At 41.6% G+C, this 19,965-nt stretch overlaps 1 protein-coding gene across 2 annotated transcripts in view; it reads left to right on the top strand.

Annotated features, from left to right (window-relative positions):
• Nucleotides 1-19,965, top strand: part of ANTXR2 (ANTXR cell adhesion molecule 2) — a 292,455-nt gene that overhangs the window by 94,399 nt on the left and 178,091 nt on the right. For both annotated transcript variants that reach the window (XM_073543041.1, XM_073543049.1), the window contains 3 exons: nucleotides 1,402-1,509; nucleotides 1,596-1,664; nucleotides 8,577-8,657. In XM_073543041.1, the coding sequence (XP_073399142.1) occupies nucleotides 1,402-1,509; nucleotides 1,596-1,664; nucleotides 8,577-8,657 (258 nt within the window). The remainder of the gene's footprint in view (nucleotides 1-1,401; nucleotides 1,510-1,595; nucleotides 1,665-8,576; nucleotides 8,658-19,965) is intronic.

The raw sequence follows: 19,965 nt of genomic DNA on the forward strand, positions 1-19,965 counted from the left end.
CTCAGTTTGGTATTGTAGTATTTGTACTGATGAGGAGCATAATATTGCCAGGTCATTTTTACTACACATTGTATACTGTACTGTAAACACCATTCCCAACTAGCAATGTCAGAACTGCATTTTTTTCACACTGTCACCGCATCTGGAATTTTTTTCCATTTTCCAGTACACAATGTGGTAAAATGATGGTGTCATTCAAACGTTCATACATTTATATGGACAGAAAGAAAATATTGCTCTTGGAAGAATTGGAGAAAAATTAGAAACACAAAAATGGAAATTGGCCATGTTGGGAAGAGGTTTAAAAAATGTGAAACGGTTTTTGTGCTAGTGTATGGTTATAAAGATTTACAGGCCTCAGTCTGACAGTGCACTACTACCAGATTCAGATTTCTGTTAGATATAAGAGATCTTGTATGGATTTAAATCACTAAATACACTTCTCAACATTGAACCAAGCACCAAGAAGGAAAAGTCATGGAACCATAAAAATCGCAGGATGGATGGGCATGTTAATGATAAGCAAATGATGGAAAAAAAGGAAATCAAATTTTCAAAATATCTTAATTTACTCAGTAATGAGCATGAGTACAATGCACAAGAATACATCCCATCACATTAGTGTGCCCAAGAGCATTCAGCTTGGTGGAACATTCCTCAGACAATTGATAACCTTATCGTTAGTATGCCAAGGAGTGTAAGATTTTTTGATTCGGAAGTTGCACTCATAAGTAATATTGAAGAAATCAAATTAAATTCTCGAATATACAAAAAAAAATCTGCATTTTTAAAAAAAAAATTGACTTCTGTAAATAGATTCAGCAAAAATGTCGCTTTTCCTTAACTGTAGACGGCCAGCAAAGTTTAAAACAAAAACAGACATACTCACTGCTGAATGTTCACTGTCCTGTTCACTGGTCCTTCTCTTTTTCCCTTGTCGCATGCCGCGTTTTCTGGCTTGTACAATCTAGGCTTGGATTTCAGGCCATGACCAGGGCTGGTGTCGCATGTGCACCGATCTACTGTTGATTAACTATTCTAACTAATGTCCATCAATATGAAAGTAGTAGACAAGATTTTGAATTTAACGTGCTGGATCCTTTTGATGTGTCTAAAGTCATCAATATTAATCATGTGAGTAAAGAAACGCAAAAGCCAGTTTGACACATCCAACATTCACTGTCTGAATACAGACTGCAAAGTCAAGACTGGCCACAGGTCTCCTGACCTTAAAGTGTTGAGTTTGTGTGAAGAGACCCGTAGTCAATCTCAACCTTGTGGTCCATACTTGGACAGTGAATGTTGGAAGTGTGAAACTAAATTCCTAAATTTCACACGTAAATGCTGTACCAACATGTAATAATTGAAGACCTCAGCTAAGTAAACAAATTTTTTTTTTAGGCAAATGAGCAGATTGAGAAAGCAGGTGGAAAAAGTACTGCTACTATAATCATTGCTCTTACAGATGGCAAGCTGGCTGACCAGATTCCTATATTGACTGTAAAAGAGGTGAGCTTTTATTCTTTCTTGGCCTTTGGATTTTTATTTCGTGTACATATTGCTTTGGGATTAACAGTTTTGTGCATATTCTACAGGCTGATAAAGCTCGTGGTATGGGAGCAAGGGTCTACTGTGTTGGAGTTCTGGATTTCAAGTATGATCAGGTGAATACGGAATAAAAATGCAAGATTATTCAATTTAGTAGGCACTCATGCACAGAGTAGCGTCATGTGTGTAGACCCATTGCAGAAAGAACAAAGTTTTGAAGCACCTGAGTACATGCTGCCGTGCAGGTTCCTTTTGGTGCAATGCAATGGAGATATTCTCTCCTTGAAGCAAAGTTTGTTTTTTTTAAAGATTGAGAATTTTGTTTTTGAACCTGCAAACACCTGCACGGCACCATTTTGCCTCATTTACACAGCTGTCTGACAGAAGTAATAGCCTTGCTACACATAGCAACTAATTTTTTTTTTCTGCAAAAAGGGGAAAGCTGAATTGTGATTGGTTGCTATATACAACAATGAACAGATTTCTGATAGATAATTTTTTATAAATAAGGCCATGTGTTGTTCTCCCAGTTTCTTAGTCCCAACCTTGTGTTTTAAGAAATGTAAAAAAGTTCAAGCTCTAAGGAATTGCTTTCATCTTCCCACCTACACAGATGACTTACAGTCAGTCAGACGTTGCGGACACAAGATGTTGTCGCAGGACAAGAGTGGTGTTGGGAAGAGCAGAAGACTGTAGCTGGTAACTATAATACTAGAGTCAGGAAGCTTAGATTAGTTAGATTAGACTCCAGTGCTGGAGTGATGCCACTAATCTTAAGTTCCCTGACCCTAGTGTTATAGTTACCAGCTGCCATCTTCTGCTCTTCCCGACACCGCTCTTGTTCCGCACACATGTCTTGTGACTGACTGTAAGTCAGATAGTGGTTACAAGTTCTCAATGTAAGTCTATAAGAATCTCTTCAGCTGAATTCCTTTTGGGTGAAGTCTTGCGATGCAGATTTTGTTGCAGAAATTTCATCTGCATTGAAATTTCAGATATTAATCTTGTTACCAATATAATCACACCATTCGGATGAATACTGCATCGAATCTGCCATTTGTAAACACATCCAAAAGCTGATTTGACAGGTCCATAAAACATGGACCCTACTCGGCTTTGATTACCCGGATTGACTGTTTGATCTTCTGACCTAAACTAACTGCCTTCGATATGTCTGAGGCAGCTAGCATAGACCAGAAAACTTGGTGGTTGACCAGATATCAAGATTCAAACACAATCTGGGTCTCGTGTACCAGCGTTTTTTATTAAAGGGAACCTGCCAGGAGTTTTTGACTGCTGAAATCACAGATAGCATGAATCACAGTCCAGAAATGTTATTTCAACAGTGTATCTTTTTCTCTGAAATGCTGTGTTGTTTCATTAGTATAAACAAGTTGAAAAGCTGCCAGGGACTATTTGTCTGGGATGACTAGTGCAAGAAGCAGGATGCTTTCTTTGACGAACTGAACAAGTGACGACCAACTTACAGCCAAAGCTAATGAACAATACTCTATACTCCTCCTTCTTGACCTGTCCTCTGCTTTTGACTCAGTTGACCACTGCCTCCTAATACAGATGCTCTATTCTTTTGGCATCAAAGACCTTGCCCTATCCTGGATCTCCTCATACCTTTCCAACCCCACATTCAGTGTCTCCCACACTACCTCCTCATCCCACCATCTCTCTGTTGGAGTCCCCCATGGCTCTGTTCTAGGACCCCCTACTCTTCTCAATCTATACACTTGGCCTGGGACAACTCATAAAGTCCCATGGATTCCAGTACCACCTTTATGCTGCTGACACTCAGATCTACCTCTCTGGCCCAGACGTCACCTCTCTGCTGTCCAGAATCCCAGAGTGTCTATCAGCCATATCCTGCTTCTTCTCCTCTCAGTTCCTCAAACTCAATGTGGAAAAATCTGAACTCATCATCTTTCCTCCATCTCACAGGTCTTCCTTACCTGATCTATCACAATAAATGACATCACGCTTTCCCCCATTCCAGAAGCCACTGCCTCGGAGTAACCCTTGACTCTGCCCTGTCCTTCAAAATACGCATCCAAGCTCCTATCACCTTCAGTACAAAAATATTTCCAGAATCTGTCTGTGGTGCCCCTGAGGGTCCAGTCACCACAGAGATACTGCACATCATCCAGAGGTGTGGTATCCCACTCTCAGGTAAGGAGGGAACACTACCCAGGACTCTAACACCCGCACCCAACACACACCAGTTCAGTCAGGGCTTCTGGGTGTACCCTGAGGGAGGATGGCCTCATCTCAGGCTGACTAGGAAAGGGTGTTGGTGGAAGGTAGGAAAAAGGGGAGGAGCTTAGGAGGTGAGAGTGAGTGAGCAGTGACAGTTAATGGGCAGAGTTAGTGCTGAGGTAAGGAGATTGTTCTGGAAAGATTCAGTCAGTCAGTCAGACAGGAGTGAGAGAAGAAGTGAGGGCTGACAGGGTCTGAGGAGAATTATTGGGTTGATGAGGAGAAGGAGAATGACTGACTGCAGTAGGAAAAGCTAGAGAGAGAGTTGTGAGGGAAGCCTGAAGGAAGCTCCTGGGAGGACAGAAGGGGTCCTTGGGGCACTGGAAGTGTAGAAGCCACCTGTGAGGCCCGTATCCAGAAGTGGAGGGACCAGGTCACAGTGGGGTAACTGGCCCCTAAAACTAGTGGGGGACTACAAGACTCAGCTAGAAAGCCAGAGGCTGAGGTAACTGTATGTACCTCAGCCGCAACCACATCCATTCACCAAAAAGGCAACCATATAGGAGCAAGGGGACACAGAGAACGTCGCTCGACAAGGCTGCTGGCTTGGGGACACTGTTTGTGAAGGTGCTGGGCAGAAGAAGTAGAAGCCAGTACAGTGAGATGGCCAGGAGAGAAATACATAGAAGGGAGTCCTGGAAAGGTGTATGCCAATCTACCTGGGAGTTTGCTGGACTCCTCACCTGGAGAACACGGCATTAAGCAGGCACCTGCGCACAAGAGAACTGTGAGTAAAATATTGGAAACTGCACCCTGCTGTGTCATCTGAGTCATTCACGTCTCACCTTTCCTGCACCGCACTCACCACAACAGCCACTATCATCGCTTTTAACATACTAACTGCCCTGGGACACAGCTCTACCCGTGGAGAGCTTAACCATCTTTGCTGCCCTAGCACCATCCCAGAGGATCTGCGTTGCAGCATCGGCTACCCTTGCCGAATACCACGGGTGGTGTCACAAACTATTTCCTCTACAAACTACCCTATCATCATCATCATTTATTAATTTTACTGGACGCCCAGGTCCACGGACCGGGTCACTGCTGCCATGACATTCCCATTTAAGAACCGTCCGGCCCAGTCCCGAGTACCCCACGGCCCTGTCGGGCACTCCATGTCCTTTCCTCAACCCTCATTCTACTAAAATGCTTGTGCATTCCCTCATCATCTCCCACTTCGACTACTGCAGCATCCTCTTCTTTGGCTTCCCTGCTAATACTCTCACACCTCTCCAGTCCATCCTTAACTCTGCTGCCCAACTAATTCATCTCTCTCCTTGCTACTCCTCTGCTTCTCCCCTCTGCAAATCTCTTCACTGGCTCCCGTTCCCGCAGCATATCCAGTTCATCTTACTAATACTGACCTACAAAGCCATCCATGACCTGTTTCCTCCATATATCTCTGAACTAATCTCAGATATCTCACCTCACATAATCTCCGGGCTTCCCTCCTTCTCTCCTCCACACTTATTCGCTCCTCACCTAATTGTCTCCAAGACTTTTCCCGAATATCCCCCATCCTCTGGAATTCTGTGCCCCAATACGTCCAACAATCAACCACATTCGGATTCTTCAGCCGAAACCTGAAAACCCACCTCTTCAAGAAAGCTTACAGCCTGCAATGACCCCCTTGCCACTTCACCACTACCGGAGATACCGCCTCGCCAACACCGGAGCTACTGCAACCCTCCATCCTGTAGAATGTAAGCCCGCAAGAGCAGGGTCCTCATCCCTTTGTCTCTCCCCTCTGTATCAGTCTGTCATTGTTAGTTTGTTTACTGTAAGTGATATCTGTAATTTGTATGTAACCCCTTCTCATGTACAGCACCATGGAATCAATGGTGCTATATAAATAAATAATAATAAGTGTCACCATATGTCTTTTTATGATGAGAATTGTCAGTCTAGGTGAGAAGCATAGTCCTTAAAACAGCTTTTCAATGTATTTTTAGTTTGATATGCTATTTTGTTTTATTTTCTTCAAAGTAAAACATACATAGTTGCAGTAAAACAGCGAGTGCCAGTTTCATGCTGCCTGTGATTCGGCTGACATCAACCAACAGGTTCCCATTATACAGTGAAAAACAAAATGACATATGAATGACATATGAATGTATTTTTGTATACACACATATACAGTTGATACTAGAAGTTTACATGCACTATGTAAAAAGACACATATACATGTTTTTCTCAATATTTGACATGAAATCAGAATAAACCTTTCCCATTTAAGCTCCGTTAGGATTGCCATGATTATTAATAATTTTTTAAGGCATTTTTATTACTTGCTGCAAAGTCAAAACAGCACTGCCTCTTCTTACCTCAGAAACCTTGGTATCATAAGCACTAGATCAGAAAGACAGGGTGGACAGCAGTGAGAGCAGCCCCTCTTTACCTCAGCATCCTGGTATCTCCAGTATTATATCAGAAATAGATGGCAGATAGCAGTGTAAGCAGCCTCTTTTTACCCCAGTAGCCCCATATCTCCAGTATTAGATCAGGACATGGTGGACAGCAATGTGAGCACCCTCTTCTAAACTCAGCATCCTTGGTGTCTTTGCTTGTTAGATGCACTTACATAGTGCTGGGCAGCCTGCCTGATCTAATAGTATCATCAATAGGCTGTAAGCCAGACACTGTGCATCACACATACCTGTGTGACTGACGCCTTATGCAAGCCTCATCTTTGTGCATTTTTAATACTAGACAGCCACACCCTCCATGAATATGTAGGTTTTTGAGTGGTTGCTCCATCAGTGTTTTGCACTTGCCTGCCCCTCCTTTATCACGTTGGTCTACTTTATCCTGCTAGTGCATTGGTAAACTGACCTGGTGTTCTTCTGTGATGTTTATTTTCACAATTAGTATAGAAAGACACTGTGGACAGTAATGTGAGCAGTGTCTTCTTACCTCAGCACCCCTGCATCTCCAGTATTAGATTAGAATGACAGCGTGGACATCAGTGCTAGTAGCCTATTCCTACCTTAGCACCTCAGTATCTTCAGTATTAGATCAGAAAGACAGCAGTATGAGCAACCTCTTCTTACCTTATCATCCCCAGTATCTCAAGTATTATATAAAAATACACTGGGAACAGAAACAGTGTAGAAAGACAAGGCGGACAGTATTGTGAGCAGTGTCTTCTTACCTAAGCACTCCTAATACTTTAGTATTAGACCAAAAACACAGGGCAGATAACAGTGTAAGCAGCCTCTTCTTAACTCATTACCACTGTTATCTCCAGCATTCTATAAAAAATACATTGTGAACAGCCTATTTTACCATAGCACACTTTGAATCTTCAATATTACATCAGAAAGATAGTCGGACATCAGTATGAGAACCTCGTATTAACTCATCACCCCTGCTACCCTGTGCATTAGATCCGATATATACTGTGGACAGCAGTGGAAGAAGCCTTGTCTTACCTCAGCACCTGTGATACCTCCAGTATTAAATCACAATATCCACTGAGAGCACATTATTTCAAGCACTTTTACTATTAAAGGGACTCTGTCAGAAGGTTTTTGCTATTTAATTTGAGGGCAGTATAATGTAGTGGCAGAGAGCATGAATCCAGTAATGTGTCACTTACTAGGCTGTGTGTTGTAGTTTCAGTACAATTAGTGTTTTATGAACAGGAGATTATAGCTACCTGTCTAAGGGTACCGTTACACATAGCGATGCACCAGCGATCCCGACAACGATATGGATCGCTGGTGCATCGCTAAGTGGTCGCTAGTGAGCTGCCACACAGGCAGATCTCACCAGCGACATCGTTGGGGTCGGGGGTCGCTACTTACCTGTCAGACGCGGCGATCCTGACGTCCTCCCGCCCTCGTCCACGCGTCGCTTGTCGGCGCCACAGGAAGCCCAGCAGGAAGCGCCCAACGAGAAATGATCCAGGAGCTTCTCGCGCAACCAACGATGAGCAGCGGGGGAGCCGGTCGGAGGTAAGTATCACATGCAGCGATATCGCTAGCAATATCGCTGCAACGTCACAAAATCGGTGACTTTACAGCGATATTGCTAGCAATATCACAGTGTGTAATGGGGGCTTAAGTGTCCTGTGCAGGCCACTAAGGCTAATCTGGGTAACCCTGCCCCCCACCACTGATTGGCAGCTTACAACAGAGAACAAAGGGATTCTCTCAAAAGTACACCAAGCAGCCTATTAAGTGACACTTCACTGAAATCAATCTCTGTCCATACACCATGCTGTTCTCAGATTATATAACAAAATTCTTCTGACAGATTCCCTATAACATTCCAGGTCTCTGCAGTGTAAGAAGGCATAGACCAATTCTATAGTGGTTACTTACTTAATTAATTGTCATTTGATAATTAAAAATGTTTAGGAATTTAATCATAATAACATTTACTTTAGTTATATATTTTATTTCTATTCCCAGAGAGCCCTTTTAAATATTATGTCCAAGAAATATGCCCATGGTTTTCATTTTTCATCTGCCTTTGAAGCCTCCACTTGTTTTGTTATCTACATTTATTTCCTTTTGCACCAGTTTTTGGAACTGTTAATCGTTTAATAAAATCTTTTTTTTAATGTTGCTTCCATTCAGTGAATTGGACTTTGCAGATGAGTAAAGTAGTAGAAAGAAAATATCCTACCAATGTGATCAGTTTTCATTAACTTTATTTCAAATATTATAAAAACAAGCTTTATCTAGCTTCCATTAAATTGACATAACACATATCTAACAGTATTTGCTTTCTAAACACTTTCCATTTATTTCCGAAAGCTGATAAAAATCGCTGACTCCGAAGAACATGTGTTTGCTGTTGAAGGTGGATTTAAAGCTTTGGGAGGGATCATTAATTCAGTAAGTACCACAATGTAAATGGACTAGTTGTAAATTTCTGAATGTTCTAACTTGGTATTTGCAGCATAAGTGTACATGTAATAACTGTAGGCTTGTCAGATTTATCCTTACAAGAATAAAAAAGCCAGAAATTCCAGCTCTCACTAAGACTGTGTGTCTGAACATGGTTTTGTTGCACGTTTATTTTTTTTTAGCCAAAGCAATCAGATCTTACATAGAAGTGAACTTAACAACACTTCAGAAAAAAAAATTGCTTTTGTTTTTGTCGTGCACCATAGAATTATAAAGGTAGTTGTTTTTGTGTATGAATTGTGTATACCTGTTTTAGTTGATGTGCTATTTTTGGTTTGTTTGCAGCTAATTTACTTTTTCCTTCTGAGATGTTTCCCCTAAGGGTGCGTTATGCTATGAAGCTTCAGTTTGTCTGTATCTGCCTGCTGCTGTTGATATGTTTCTCCCTGTCATCATCAAAATGTGAAGCAGTATATCAGAGAAATACAATAATGTCAGAGTCAAACTACCGTACAATACTGCCAAGTGCTATGCGAGAAAACATCGCATAGCACTCGGCTCAGTGTTATACTGTGGTGCAATCCAGATCCGGCGTATTTTCTCAAGCGTATTCGGCATGCGTGTAAAATCGCAGCAGGTTGTGATTGTATGCGTATATTGTCCTCGACTCACCAATGCAAGCCTGTGGGTGCGAGAAAAACTCAGGAGGCCGTACGGTCCATGTGTATAGCGTGTGACAAATACACACACATTTTCCTGAAGCCAGGAAATTGTATCAGCCAAGAACAGGAAGCTTGGCATACAGATTGTCCTGGCAACCTATAAAAAAGCCAGGAACACGCCTTCACGGATCAACAATCACTCGGTAAGGCTCCCCAAAATGTTGAGACAAGACCCAATGGAAAAGAACCCGCTCATTTGTGTTTAAGGTTAGCCTGTCACAAACCATGAAAAACAAGACACCAGCAGGTCCTCTACTTGAAATATTTGAGGAGTTAACTTCTTGTGGAGCCACTGTATGGCCTCCTTAATTAGATTTTCATTCATTTAAGACCATTGAGCCAGTTAATTAAATGGGATGGTACATAGGGAAAATCAGTGAGAAATGGAAAGACATACGGATGTCATATGGATGTCATACGGATAAATTGCATCATCACGTTGAAAATGCATTACACATGGATTACCATACAGAGAACACTCATCTATCGGCAGTGAGACTCTGAACGATGTTTTATACGTTTAGTGTGCCTCCAGCCTAAAGATTCCTATATGTATAGAAAAACAGTGTGAGTGAGGGTAGTTTTATAACTTTGCAGTTCATCAATAGATTTGTCTACTATATCTCTTTTATATATAAAGCAGAAATAATTTGGCATATTCTAAAAACTGTTACAGTAATAAGAAAAGCTAATTTTTTTAAAAGCATAATTCAAGATAAAAGCTGTTCTGTGATTTGCTGCTATTAGCAGCAAAGACAGTTATCTTTTTTATAGTTTCGTAAATCTCTCCCAATGTTTTAAACTGTATGGAACTACTTATGTCCCCCCAAAAATTGAGAAAAGTATTCAAGGAGTGATACCTTTATTGGCTAACCAGAGAAACTATATTTGCAAGCTTTCAAGGCTCAGAAGGTCCCTTCATCAGGCATAAACTTGCAAATATAATTTCTCTGGTTAGCCAATAAAGGTATCACTCCTTAAATACTTTTCTCAATTTTTTGGGGGGACATAAGTATTTACATCTATTTTTCTGGCTAACACGGTACCACAATATTATTTTGTATTGTACATCGTAAAACTGTATGGAACAAAATACAAAGAAATAAACTGGGTGGGGAGCGGAGGTGTCTGAGTGCTGCCAGGAGGGGTTTGATGATATGTGAACAAAGGATCCTGATGTTCACAGGAAGTCAGAGAATTACATGATGTCTACGTCTACACATTATAGCATGTATTGGACTGGTAGTCAAAATACAAGTTAGATTTAACAGTTTCTTCTATAGTTAATGTGTCACTAATAGAGATGAGCGGAGCAGATAAAATTTGAATTTGCTTGTTGGTACAGATTTTCATGGGAAATTTGTTCTCAGAGAAGTTATTCTCTGCCAATTTAATGTCCCTTAATATGCTCTGGAGTTTCTCCAGACCCCAAAACATGATAGAAAGATTTGGCAAGAACCAGATGTGTGACAATGAGGAGCAGAGGATTTTTTTTTACCTTTTGATGGACCTTATCGGCTCACAAAAAAAGTCAGTGTATGCCCCTTTGCTGAATCCACGCAGAATTCTAATACCAAAATTTTGCATTTTGGCGAATGCAAATTTTTGCAATATCTGAATAGAATTCAATTGCGCTTTAATATAGTTGTTCATCTGTAGTCAGTAATACAACTGAACTGAAGTCTTATAAGCATTTCAAAGCACAAAGAAAATTCCCACAGGAGTAAAGGTCCCGTCACACCTAGCGACGCTATAACGATCCCGACAGCGATACGACACGACAGGGATCGTTGCCGCATCGCTATGTGGTCGCTATTGAGATGTCAGACAGTCCAATCTACCCAACAACGGAGCAACGATCTAGCGTGTCATAGCGACCTTTGTAATGACGTCGGGAACGCTAATCCCCACCTTGTCTTGCTTCTGAGTCGCTAACAAAGTCGTTAGGCTAGGTGTCAAACGTGACGATACAAGCGACTCAGCGGGACATGAGCGACCAAAGAAATGTGCAGACATTTCGGGCACGATCAGCGATACCCGGCAGGGGGGCTGGTCGCTGGTCACTGTCACACACAGCGATCTCGCTGGTAAGATCGCTATAACGTCACAGTTCTAGTGACTCAGCAGCGATGTCGCTAGCGATGTCGCTTAGTGTGACAGGGCCTTAAGTGAGTACACTACCATTGGCAAAGTAGTGACTGAAAACAGGTAGAACTGTTAGGATGTGAGAGCCATAGATTACTAAGAGATGCTAAGCAATACATAAGTACTCGCAATCCAATAGTGTGCTGACGTAAAAAATTATCATATGTGTACAGTAATGTTTTAATAAATAAAACAAAGCAAAAAAAAATTCAGCCACCCTTATTTCCTCAACCATTTCCTTTCTGGTGGTAACAATTAGGCTCAGTATGGCAGATCCTCTTGTTCCTCCTTCTATCTTTTGAAAGATAAAGTTGTCAGCGAGAGAAGATAGGAATTTTCTGAACCCATTACTCTTGCCTGTGAGAGATTCCTAACAAATATCTGAATAGTTGAAATCTCCCATGACCAATATGTCTTACGTTTTTTAGAACAAAGGCATCTGATGTAAAAAAATAATTCATTCATATCTTCAGCCTGTCCAGGTGGCCTATAATAAACACCTACAATAGTGTCCTTTCTGATCTTCTCTTTTTGTATTCTTACCCAAGCAGTTTCTTCAGAGCTACCATTTTCTGAAGCTTGGGTCCCTGTGGATATACACTTTCCTAATATACAGTGCAACACCTCCTCCCTTTTGTTAAATCTATTTCTGATAAATAAGTTGTAGCCTTCAAGTTTTGTATTACAATCTTGTGTATCATGCCGTCAAGTTTCAGTGATGCTTAGGACATCATATCTCTCTTCCTGTGTTAGTAGCTTCAATATTCCTTGTTGTTTCCCATGCTCTGACACATTTTAGTTTGTAATTGGTTTCTCTTGCCCCTCTATTTTCATTCAGAATTTGTTGTCTTTGTTTTTTATTTCCACTTCTAATAGTAGGGTTCTCAAAAGATTTCATTAGCTGCATACTTTTTCCTGACCATATATTTCCCATCCCATATTGTTCTACTGATAAGTGTGTTTTCTTGTATTCGTAAGATGCAACCCATCTCTAGCAAGGAGTCTATCATACAAATAATTCACTCCATGGTCAAGAAACCCGTAACATTGCTGACGACACCATCTACGTAGCCGAGTACAATCCTGTTCAATCACCTTGTTAAATGTCCATCCACTGAGAGGATGGATGAGAAGACGACCTCTAACCAGGCCCAGTGTGGTTATAAAAATGCAACTTGGATTTGCTCACCCTTTCTGGGCCAGCACTGATTCTCCGCTGCTGCTCCTCATGTATGTTATTGCCTGCTTTGCTGATGTCACATCAACAGTCAAAAAATGAACTCAGCCTCTTTGCCCAAGAGAATGACATGAGCCATTCAGAGCTGTTGAGCTCACTGATTGGCTGAGTGCTGTGATTGGCCTGAGTGCATGTGATGTCAGCAATGCAGACAATAGCTGACACCAGGAAAACTGAGTAATGCACAGATTATTTTTCTGTTTTTTTTTTAAAAACTGGTATGGGGACGCATGTTTTCTGAAAACTAGAAAACCCCTTGAAGCTTCATCTGTCATGTTTTTATCCATCCAGACATCTTATTTAAATTTTTCTTTAATATTACATAATCAAACTTGGTTTTTATTATCTTTCATAGTTTTGTGACATCAGCAAAGACTGACACTTTACTCTCAATCCTATCTATGAGGTCACTAAAAAGAATTGGTGCTAACAGAAACTTGCTGTACCCCACTGCTGACTTTATCCCATTTAAAGAATGGACAATTTACAACAACTTTGTTTCCTGTCCTGTAATAAGTTTTTTACCATGTGCATATAGTGTTCCCTAGTCTCTACCTTTGAAGCTTCAGTACAAAGCTATTGTGTGGTACAACATCAATCCATTTATAAAGTCAAGAATTATCACATTGGATTAATGGCCAATTTCCAGATTTGCACTTACCTCGTCATAGAAACCCTGCATCTTGATTAGGCATAACTTATCTTTCATGAATTCATGCTGATTTCAGTTATTGTATTATTCTCTGCAATATATTTCTGCAGGTCATCTATTCTTGAATATTTATGCCAATCTTTGGCATTGACATTGTTAATAAAGAGTCTAAGGCTAGTTTCACATTAGCGTTAGGAGGCGCAGCGCATGGCCGCAGTGTAGCTCCGCCCCCTGCCGCGCCCCCTCCGGTCAGCTCCTCCTATGGGCACATGACGCTGCATGCGACCTGCATACCCTATCCTTAGCATTGGGTACGCAGGCCATGCGCTGGTATGATTTTGATGGTGCATGCGCCCTTTTGACGGTGCGCCGAGCGCACCAAAATGCAACATGGATGGTGCGTTTGGCGCACATCGGAGCACCGTTAAAAGGGCGCATGCACCACCAAAATCATACCAGCGCATGGCCTGCGTACCCAATGCTAGTGATAGGGTACGCAGGTCGCATGCAGCGTAATGTGCCCATAGGAGGAGCTGACCGGAGGGGCACAGCAGGAGGCGGAGCTGCACAGCGGCCGTGCACTGCGCCTCCTAATGCTAGTGTGAAACTAGCCTAAGAAGATGAGACAGTCTGTAAATTACTGTGCTGAACTCCATTAATATCCATGGATGAATATTGTTTGGAATTGGTGCTATTGCAATATTTAATTTCCTCAGTTGAATCTGTACTTATTCTTAAGTTAGTTAATTTGGGTATTAAACCTTCATTACTTCCTTAATTCATTATATCGGGTGGTAAACCTTGATTACTGCCTTGCTGAATTATACCTTGCACGAGTAGTTGACATGGTCTAAATTTAAGAAGACTGCTATAATAAAAACAATCATCTAAAATATATTATATAATATATATATTGAAAATAACAATTAAATGTTATTAACCAATTTTGTAACACAGAGATTGGGATAGATTTGGTAAAATGCATCAAGTGAACAAAATACCCTTTACGCTTTAGTTTAAACAATATTTTAAATCTATGTCATCATTCAAACTTCTCGGGTGTCTGATTCTTCATATGGTTTATGTCAGAATTCTGATGTAAAGCACATTAAAATTACAGTAAAATTTTGCAATGTTTTGCATTTTTATTTCAAAGTAGGTCAAGCTGGGATTGGATGGTTGGAAACCTGTCCTGCAAATTCTTCAAAAATTACGCCACTAATTGACATGCTGTAACTCCCCTAAGAAGTCTTCTCCAGTTCCTGATTTGAGTAACATTTCCGGCAGAGTGGCATGCACCTGTTACTGAATTAGATGCATCTAACTCCAGTGTTCCTTTCATTAATACTGGCACAATGCTGTTCTTAATAAATTGGGCCCAGTGTGTTCTAAGACCTCTTTTTATATTACAGGCATGCACATGGTCTCTTATTCTATTTTTTAATTTCAGTTCAGCTGTCCAGTCCGGGGCAGGGGCATGCTAAGCTGGTCAGTGTTGTGATTGATGGCTCCGCCATCCAATCTGAGGGTGGGACATGCTGAGCTGTCAGTGTTGTGAGTGAAAGTCAATCAGGGCTGGGGGGTGTTGGATTTACTCTAGGTGCCTCCCTTCCTGGGCTATTACCTGGCTATTTTGCTGGATGTCTTATTCTCATTACTGCCTGTCATTGCCTTAGCTTTGTGGAATTCTGATCTCAGTCCGTGACCTGACTATGTCTTTGTCATTCCCCATTGTTTACAACGATCTCTCTGGTCAACTGACCCCAGACCTCTTTATTACCGTGCCTCACAGATTATATGTAAGTAGTGACTAGTATAACATTACGACTGGCCTTTTACTTTTTTCTCACCAGTATGGATCCAATTTGTACCCTTTGTGAACAAGTGGCTAATCCGACTCAGATGGTTCAGGTTCTGGTCAGGGAGCTTCAGTGAAGTAAAACAATTTCTGACAATTTTCTAACTAGTCTGCAGACTGGTGTAGGTCTCAGCAGAGAGCTTGTGATCATACTATTGGTGAGGAACCCTTCCTACAAAAAATAATTATTCAACAAATAACCTTTTAATGACAATTTTTGCAGGTAATTCTAGGTGCTATTCATATGTGCCAATTGATTATTGTTAGAAATGGACCTATTTGTTTTCCTAGATCTCAGGTTTCATAGTCACTTTTCCTCTTTAGCTTGTGTCATCACACAGACACTAGCTAGGAGCTGCCATTGTTTGTTGTCGTGGCACATGTTCAGTGTGCAGATGTTTGGCTTCACTTGAAAGAAAGAAACGATTTCTTTTTATATCAACGGAAAAGAAAATCAGTCATATTTCCAATGCATTCATTATGAAAAATATAATGCATCTATGCCATGCCGAGTTACATATCGCATGCTTTTTCTTTGTGAAAAGTTACCGTAATTGTTGTCTAATCTGCAGAGTAAGGACAGATCTACAATATTTTTTCACTTTTGATGATGACCACTATTTTGATAAGTTTAGGGTGCTAGTTATGAGCAACCTCTTTCTTTGAACTTCAAAAATGCCCTCACTGGTCTGCCAGTCTGTCAGTTCTGAGCCATAGGTGGGACTAATATTGTGGTCTCCTATGTACAACCTACCAAAAACCAAATACCAAAACATAATTAATTTATTTTTTCTACTTAGCTTTTATTATTTTTTTTTAAATGCTTTAATACTACAAGGGGGTGTTGAGGTGACAAAAATAACAGAGATCAGGAGACTGAACTCAAACTAATGTTTTCTTGACTTGGTGGACTACAAGATAGAATAACCCTTTAAAGGGAATCTGTCATCTACTTTTGGTGGACTATTTAAATGAGGTCGGTCCGGTCCGATGGGCGGTGTTTCCGATCTTTGCTGCCTCCCCATCCCTGGCCGCCGTCCGCAGTTTTTTCATGAATTGGTGTAAGTGTCTGCCATTTTTCGCGCGTGCGCTAAGCATTGGCACGCGCACACGCAGTATGCTTTGCCCAACTGCGGGCAAAGCCGAAAAGCCTGACTGCGCATGCATCGGTTAACTAGGCCCCGGAACACAGCAAAATACTTTTTAGAAAAGTAGCCAAATGGATGCCCTTGCAGTGGGTATGGAAAGTTTTCAGACCCCTTTAAATTTTTCACTCTTTGTTTCATTGCAGCCATTTGGTAAATTCAAAAAAGTTCATTTTGTTTCTCATTATGTACACTCTGCACCCCATCTTGACTGAAAAAAAACATAAATGTAGGAATTTTGGCTAATTTATTAAAAAAGAAAAACTGAAATATCACATGGTCATAAGTATTCAGACCCTTTGTTCAGACACTTATATTTAAGTCACATACTGTCCATTTTCTTGTGATCCTCCTTGAGATGGTTCTATGCCTTCATTTGAGTCCAGCTGTGTATAATTAAACTCACAGGACTTGATTTGTAAATGCACACACCTGTCTATAAAAAAAAAGAACTTTTTTGAATTTACCAAATAGCTGCAATGAAACAAAGAGTGAAAAATTTAAAGGGGTCTAAATAGTTTCAGTACCCATTGTAAATTCTTTAGGCTAGAGACTTGAACATGACTCAACAAATTGAGTGTGATTATGGTCAAGTCAGAGCATAAATTTCAAACTAACATTCAGGTGCTGTATAAAATCAGCTCTCCTCTCTCACAAAGAATAGAATATCCACAGATTTTCTCATTTCTTGAAATAAAACCTGAGACCGTACTGAACATCTTCTGTTCTGGCATGGACCCCAAACACTGACTTCACCTGGAAGTCCGTGTTACTATTCAGGTTCGGCTGCCCGGACACCGGGTGTTTGTCGCGCTGTCATGTGCATGACAGCATGTGTAAACACCGCTTCTGATCGATAGTGAAATCATCCTCGCCGGTCAGAGAGCCACAATTCCCTCTCTGTCAAAAGACAGCGCGAGCGCTCAGCTGTGATCGGAGGTATAAAGCTTACCTCCGGTCACTGGTGTCAACTGATGGGACTACTGCTCCCATCATCCGACACCTGCTACCGCTAATTACAGTGAGAGCGGATGGGAGTATTCATTAGCTGCTCCTTTGCTGTAAATAAATAATTCAATATAAAACAAGGGAACTGCTGCTCTCTGACCGGCAGGGATGATTTCACCGCCGATCAGAAGTGATGGTTGCCGCGCTCACCCACCTATCCACTCTCCCAATGTGCTGACTTCTCCTGTCTGTGCTCTCTTCTTTGACCTGTCTACCCCATGTGCTATCCCCCTTTTCTGCTGTCTCTCTACTTCCTGTGCTGCGTTCTCCCATCATGTGCTGTCCTGTTTGAACTGTATCCCCTCTGTGCTCTGTCTCTCTCACCCCTGTGCGCTTTCTCTCTCCACCATCTGCTGTCTTCTCCTCTCATGTCATCTCTTCTTTGAGCTGTGCTGGCAAGGGAGGAAGCAAAAGACAATGCTGACATTACAGCAGGAGATTGCAGAGGATACATTTTGTGAGGTAAAATATTGTTTAAAAACAGTCAGTGAAATATTTTACCTTACAAAATGAATCCTCTGTGATCCCCTGCTGTAATGTCAGTATTGTCTTTTGCTTCCTCCCCTGCCCATGATATTTGGTATGCACCATACACGGTCAGACATACACAATTTTTAAAGTGAACTTTCGTTCATGGGAAAACCCCTTTAATGTGACCGGCTTCTTCTGCCTGTAGACACATCACGCATCTGCCGCCGGCATCAGCCAAATGATTTGCTGCGCCTGCGCAGAATCCGCGCAGGCGCAGTAAATCAGACTGCCGTACGAAGTATACAGTGTGTGTGTGATGCGATGGAGTTCCGCTGGTGGTACTCTGCAAGAGGCTGGTACACCAGCAGTTTCCATATTGAGACACTCATCACTTCGCTGTCCCAATACGGCGGTCGGTGAACTTCCACCGCTTGGAATTCTGGGATCCGGACACATCTGGAAGCAACAGGATGTGAAGACATTACAAGTTAATTATATATACAGTGGGGCAAAAAAGTATTTAGTCAGTCAGCAATAGTGCAAGTTCCACCACTTAAAAAGATGAGAGGCGTCTGTAATTTACATCATAGGTAGACCTCAACTATGGGAGACAAACTGAGAAAAAAAAATCCAGAAAATCACATTGTCTGTTTTTTTTTCATTTTATTTGCATATTATGGTGGAAAATAAGTATTTGGTCAGAAACAAGCAATCAAGATTTCTGGCTCTCACAGACCTGTAACTTCTTCTTTAAGAGTCTCCTCTTTCCTCCACTCATTACCTGTAGTAATGGCACCTGTTTAAACTTGTTATCAGTATAAAAAGACACCTGTGCACACCCTCAGACAGTCTGACTCCAAACTCCACTATGGTGAAGACCAAAGAGCTGTCAAAGGACACCAGAAACAAAATTGTAGCCCTGCACCAGGCTGGGAAGACTGACTCTGCAATAGCCAACCAGCTTGGAGTGAAGAAATCAACTGTGGGAGCAATAATTAGAAAATGGAAGACATACAAGACCACTGATAATCTCCCTCGATCTGGTGCTCCACGCAAAATCCCACCCCGTGGGGTCAGAATGATCACAAGAATGGTGAGCAAAAATCCCAGAACCACGCGGGGGGACCTAGTGAATGAACTGCAGAGAGCTGGGACCAATGTAACAAGGCCTACCATAAGTAACACACTACGCCACCATGGACTCAGATCCTGCAGTGCCAGACGTGTCCCACTGCTTAAGCCTGTACATGTCCGGGCCCGTCTGAAGTTTGCTAGAGAGCATTTGGATGATCCAGAGGAGTTTTGGGAGAATGTCCTATGGTCTGATGAAACCAAACTGGAACTGTTTGGTAGAAACACAACTTGTCGTGTTTGGAGGAAAAAGAATACTGAGTTGCATCCATCAAACACCATACCTACTGTAAAGCATGGTGGTGGAAACATCATGCTTTGGGGCTGTTTCTCTGCAAAGGGGCCAGGACGACTGATCCGGGTACATGAAAGAATGAATGGGGCCATGTATCGTGAGATTTTGAGTGCAAACCTCCTTCCATCAGCAAGGGCATTGAAGATGAAACGTGGCTGGGTCTTTCAACATGACAATGATCCAAAGCACACCGCCAGGGCAACGAAGGAGTGGCTTCGTAAGAAGCATTTCAAGGTCCTGGAGTGGCCTAGCCAGTCTCCAGATCTCAACCCTATAGAAAACCTTTGGAGGGAGTTGAAAGTCCGTGTTGCCAAGCGAAAAGCCAAAAACATCACTGCTCTAGAGGAGATCTGCATGGAGGAATGGGCCAACATACCAACAACAGTGTGTGGCAACCTTGTGAAGACTTACAGAAAACGTTTGACCTCTGTCATTGCCAACAAAGGATATATCACAAAGTATTGAGATGAAATTTTGTTTCTGACCAAATACTTATTTTCCACCATAATATGCAAATAAAATGAAAAAAAAACAGACAATGTGATTTTCTGGATTTTTTTTTCTCAGTTTGTCTCCCATAGTTGAGGTCTACCTATGATGTAAATTACAGACGCCTCTCATCTTTTTAAGTG

This window comes from Dendrobates tinctorius, unplaced genomic scaffold (genome assembly GCF_039654945.1).
Source record: "Dendrobates tinctorius isolate UK_male_01 unplaced genomic scaffold, ASM3965494v1 ptg000011l, whole genome shotgun sequence".
NCBI lineage: Eukaryota > Metazoa > Chordata > Amphibia > Anura > Dendrobatidae > Dendrobates > Dendrobates tinctorius.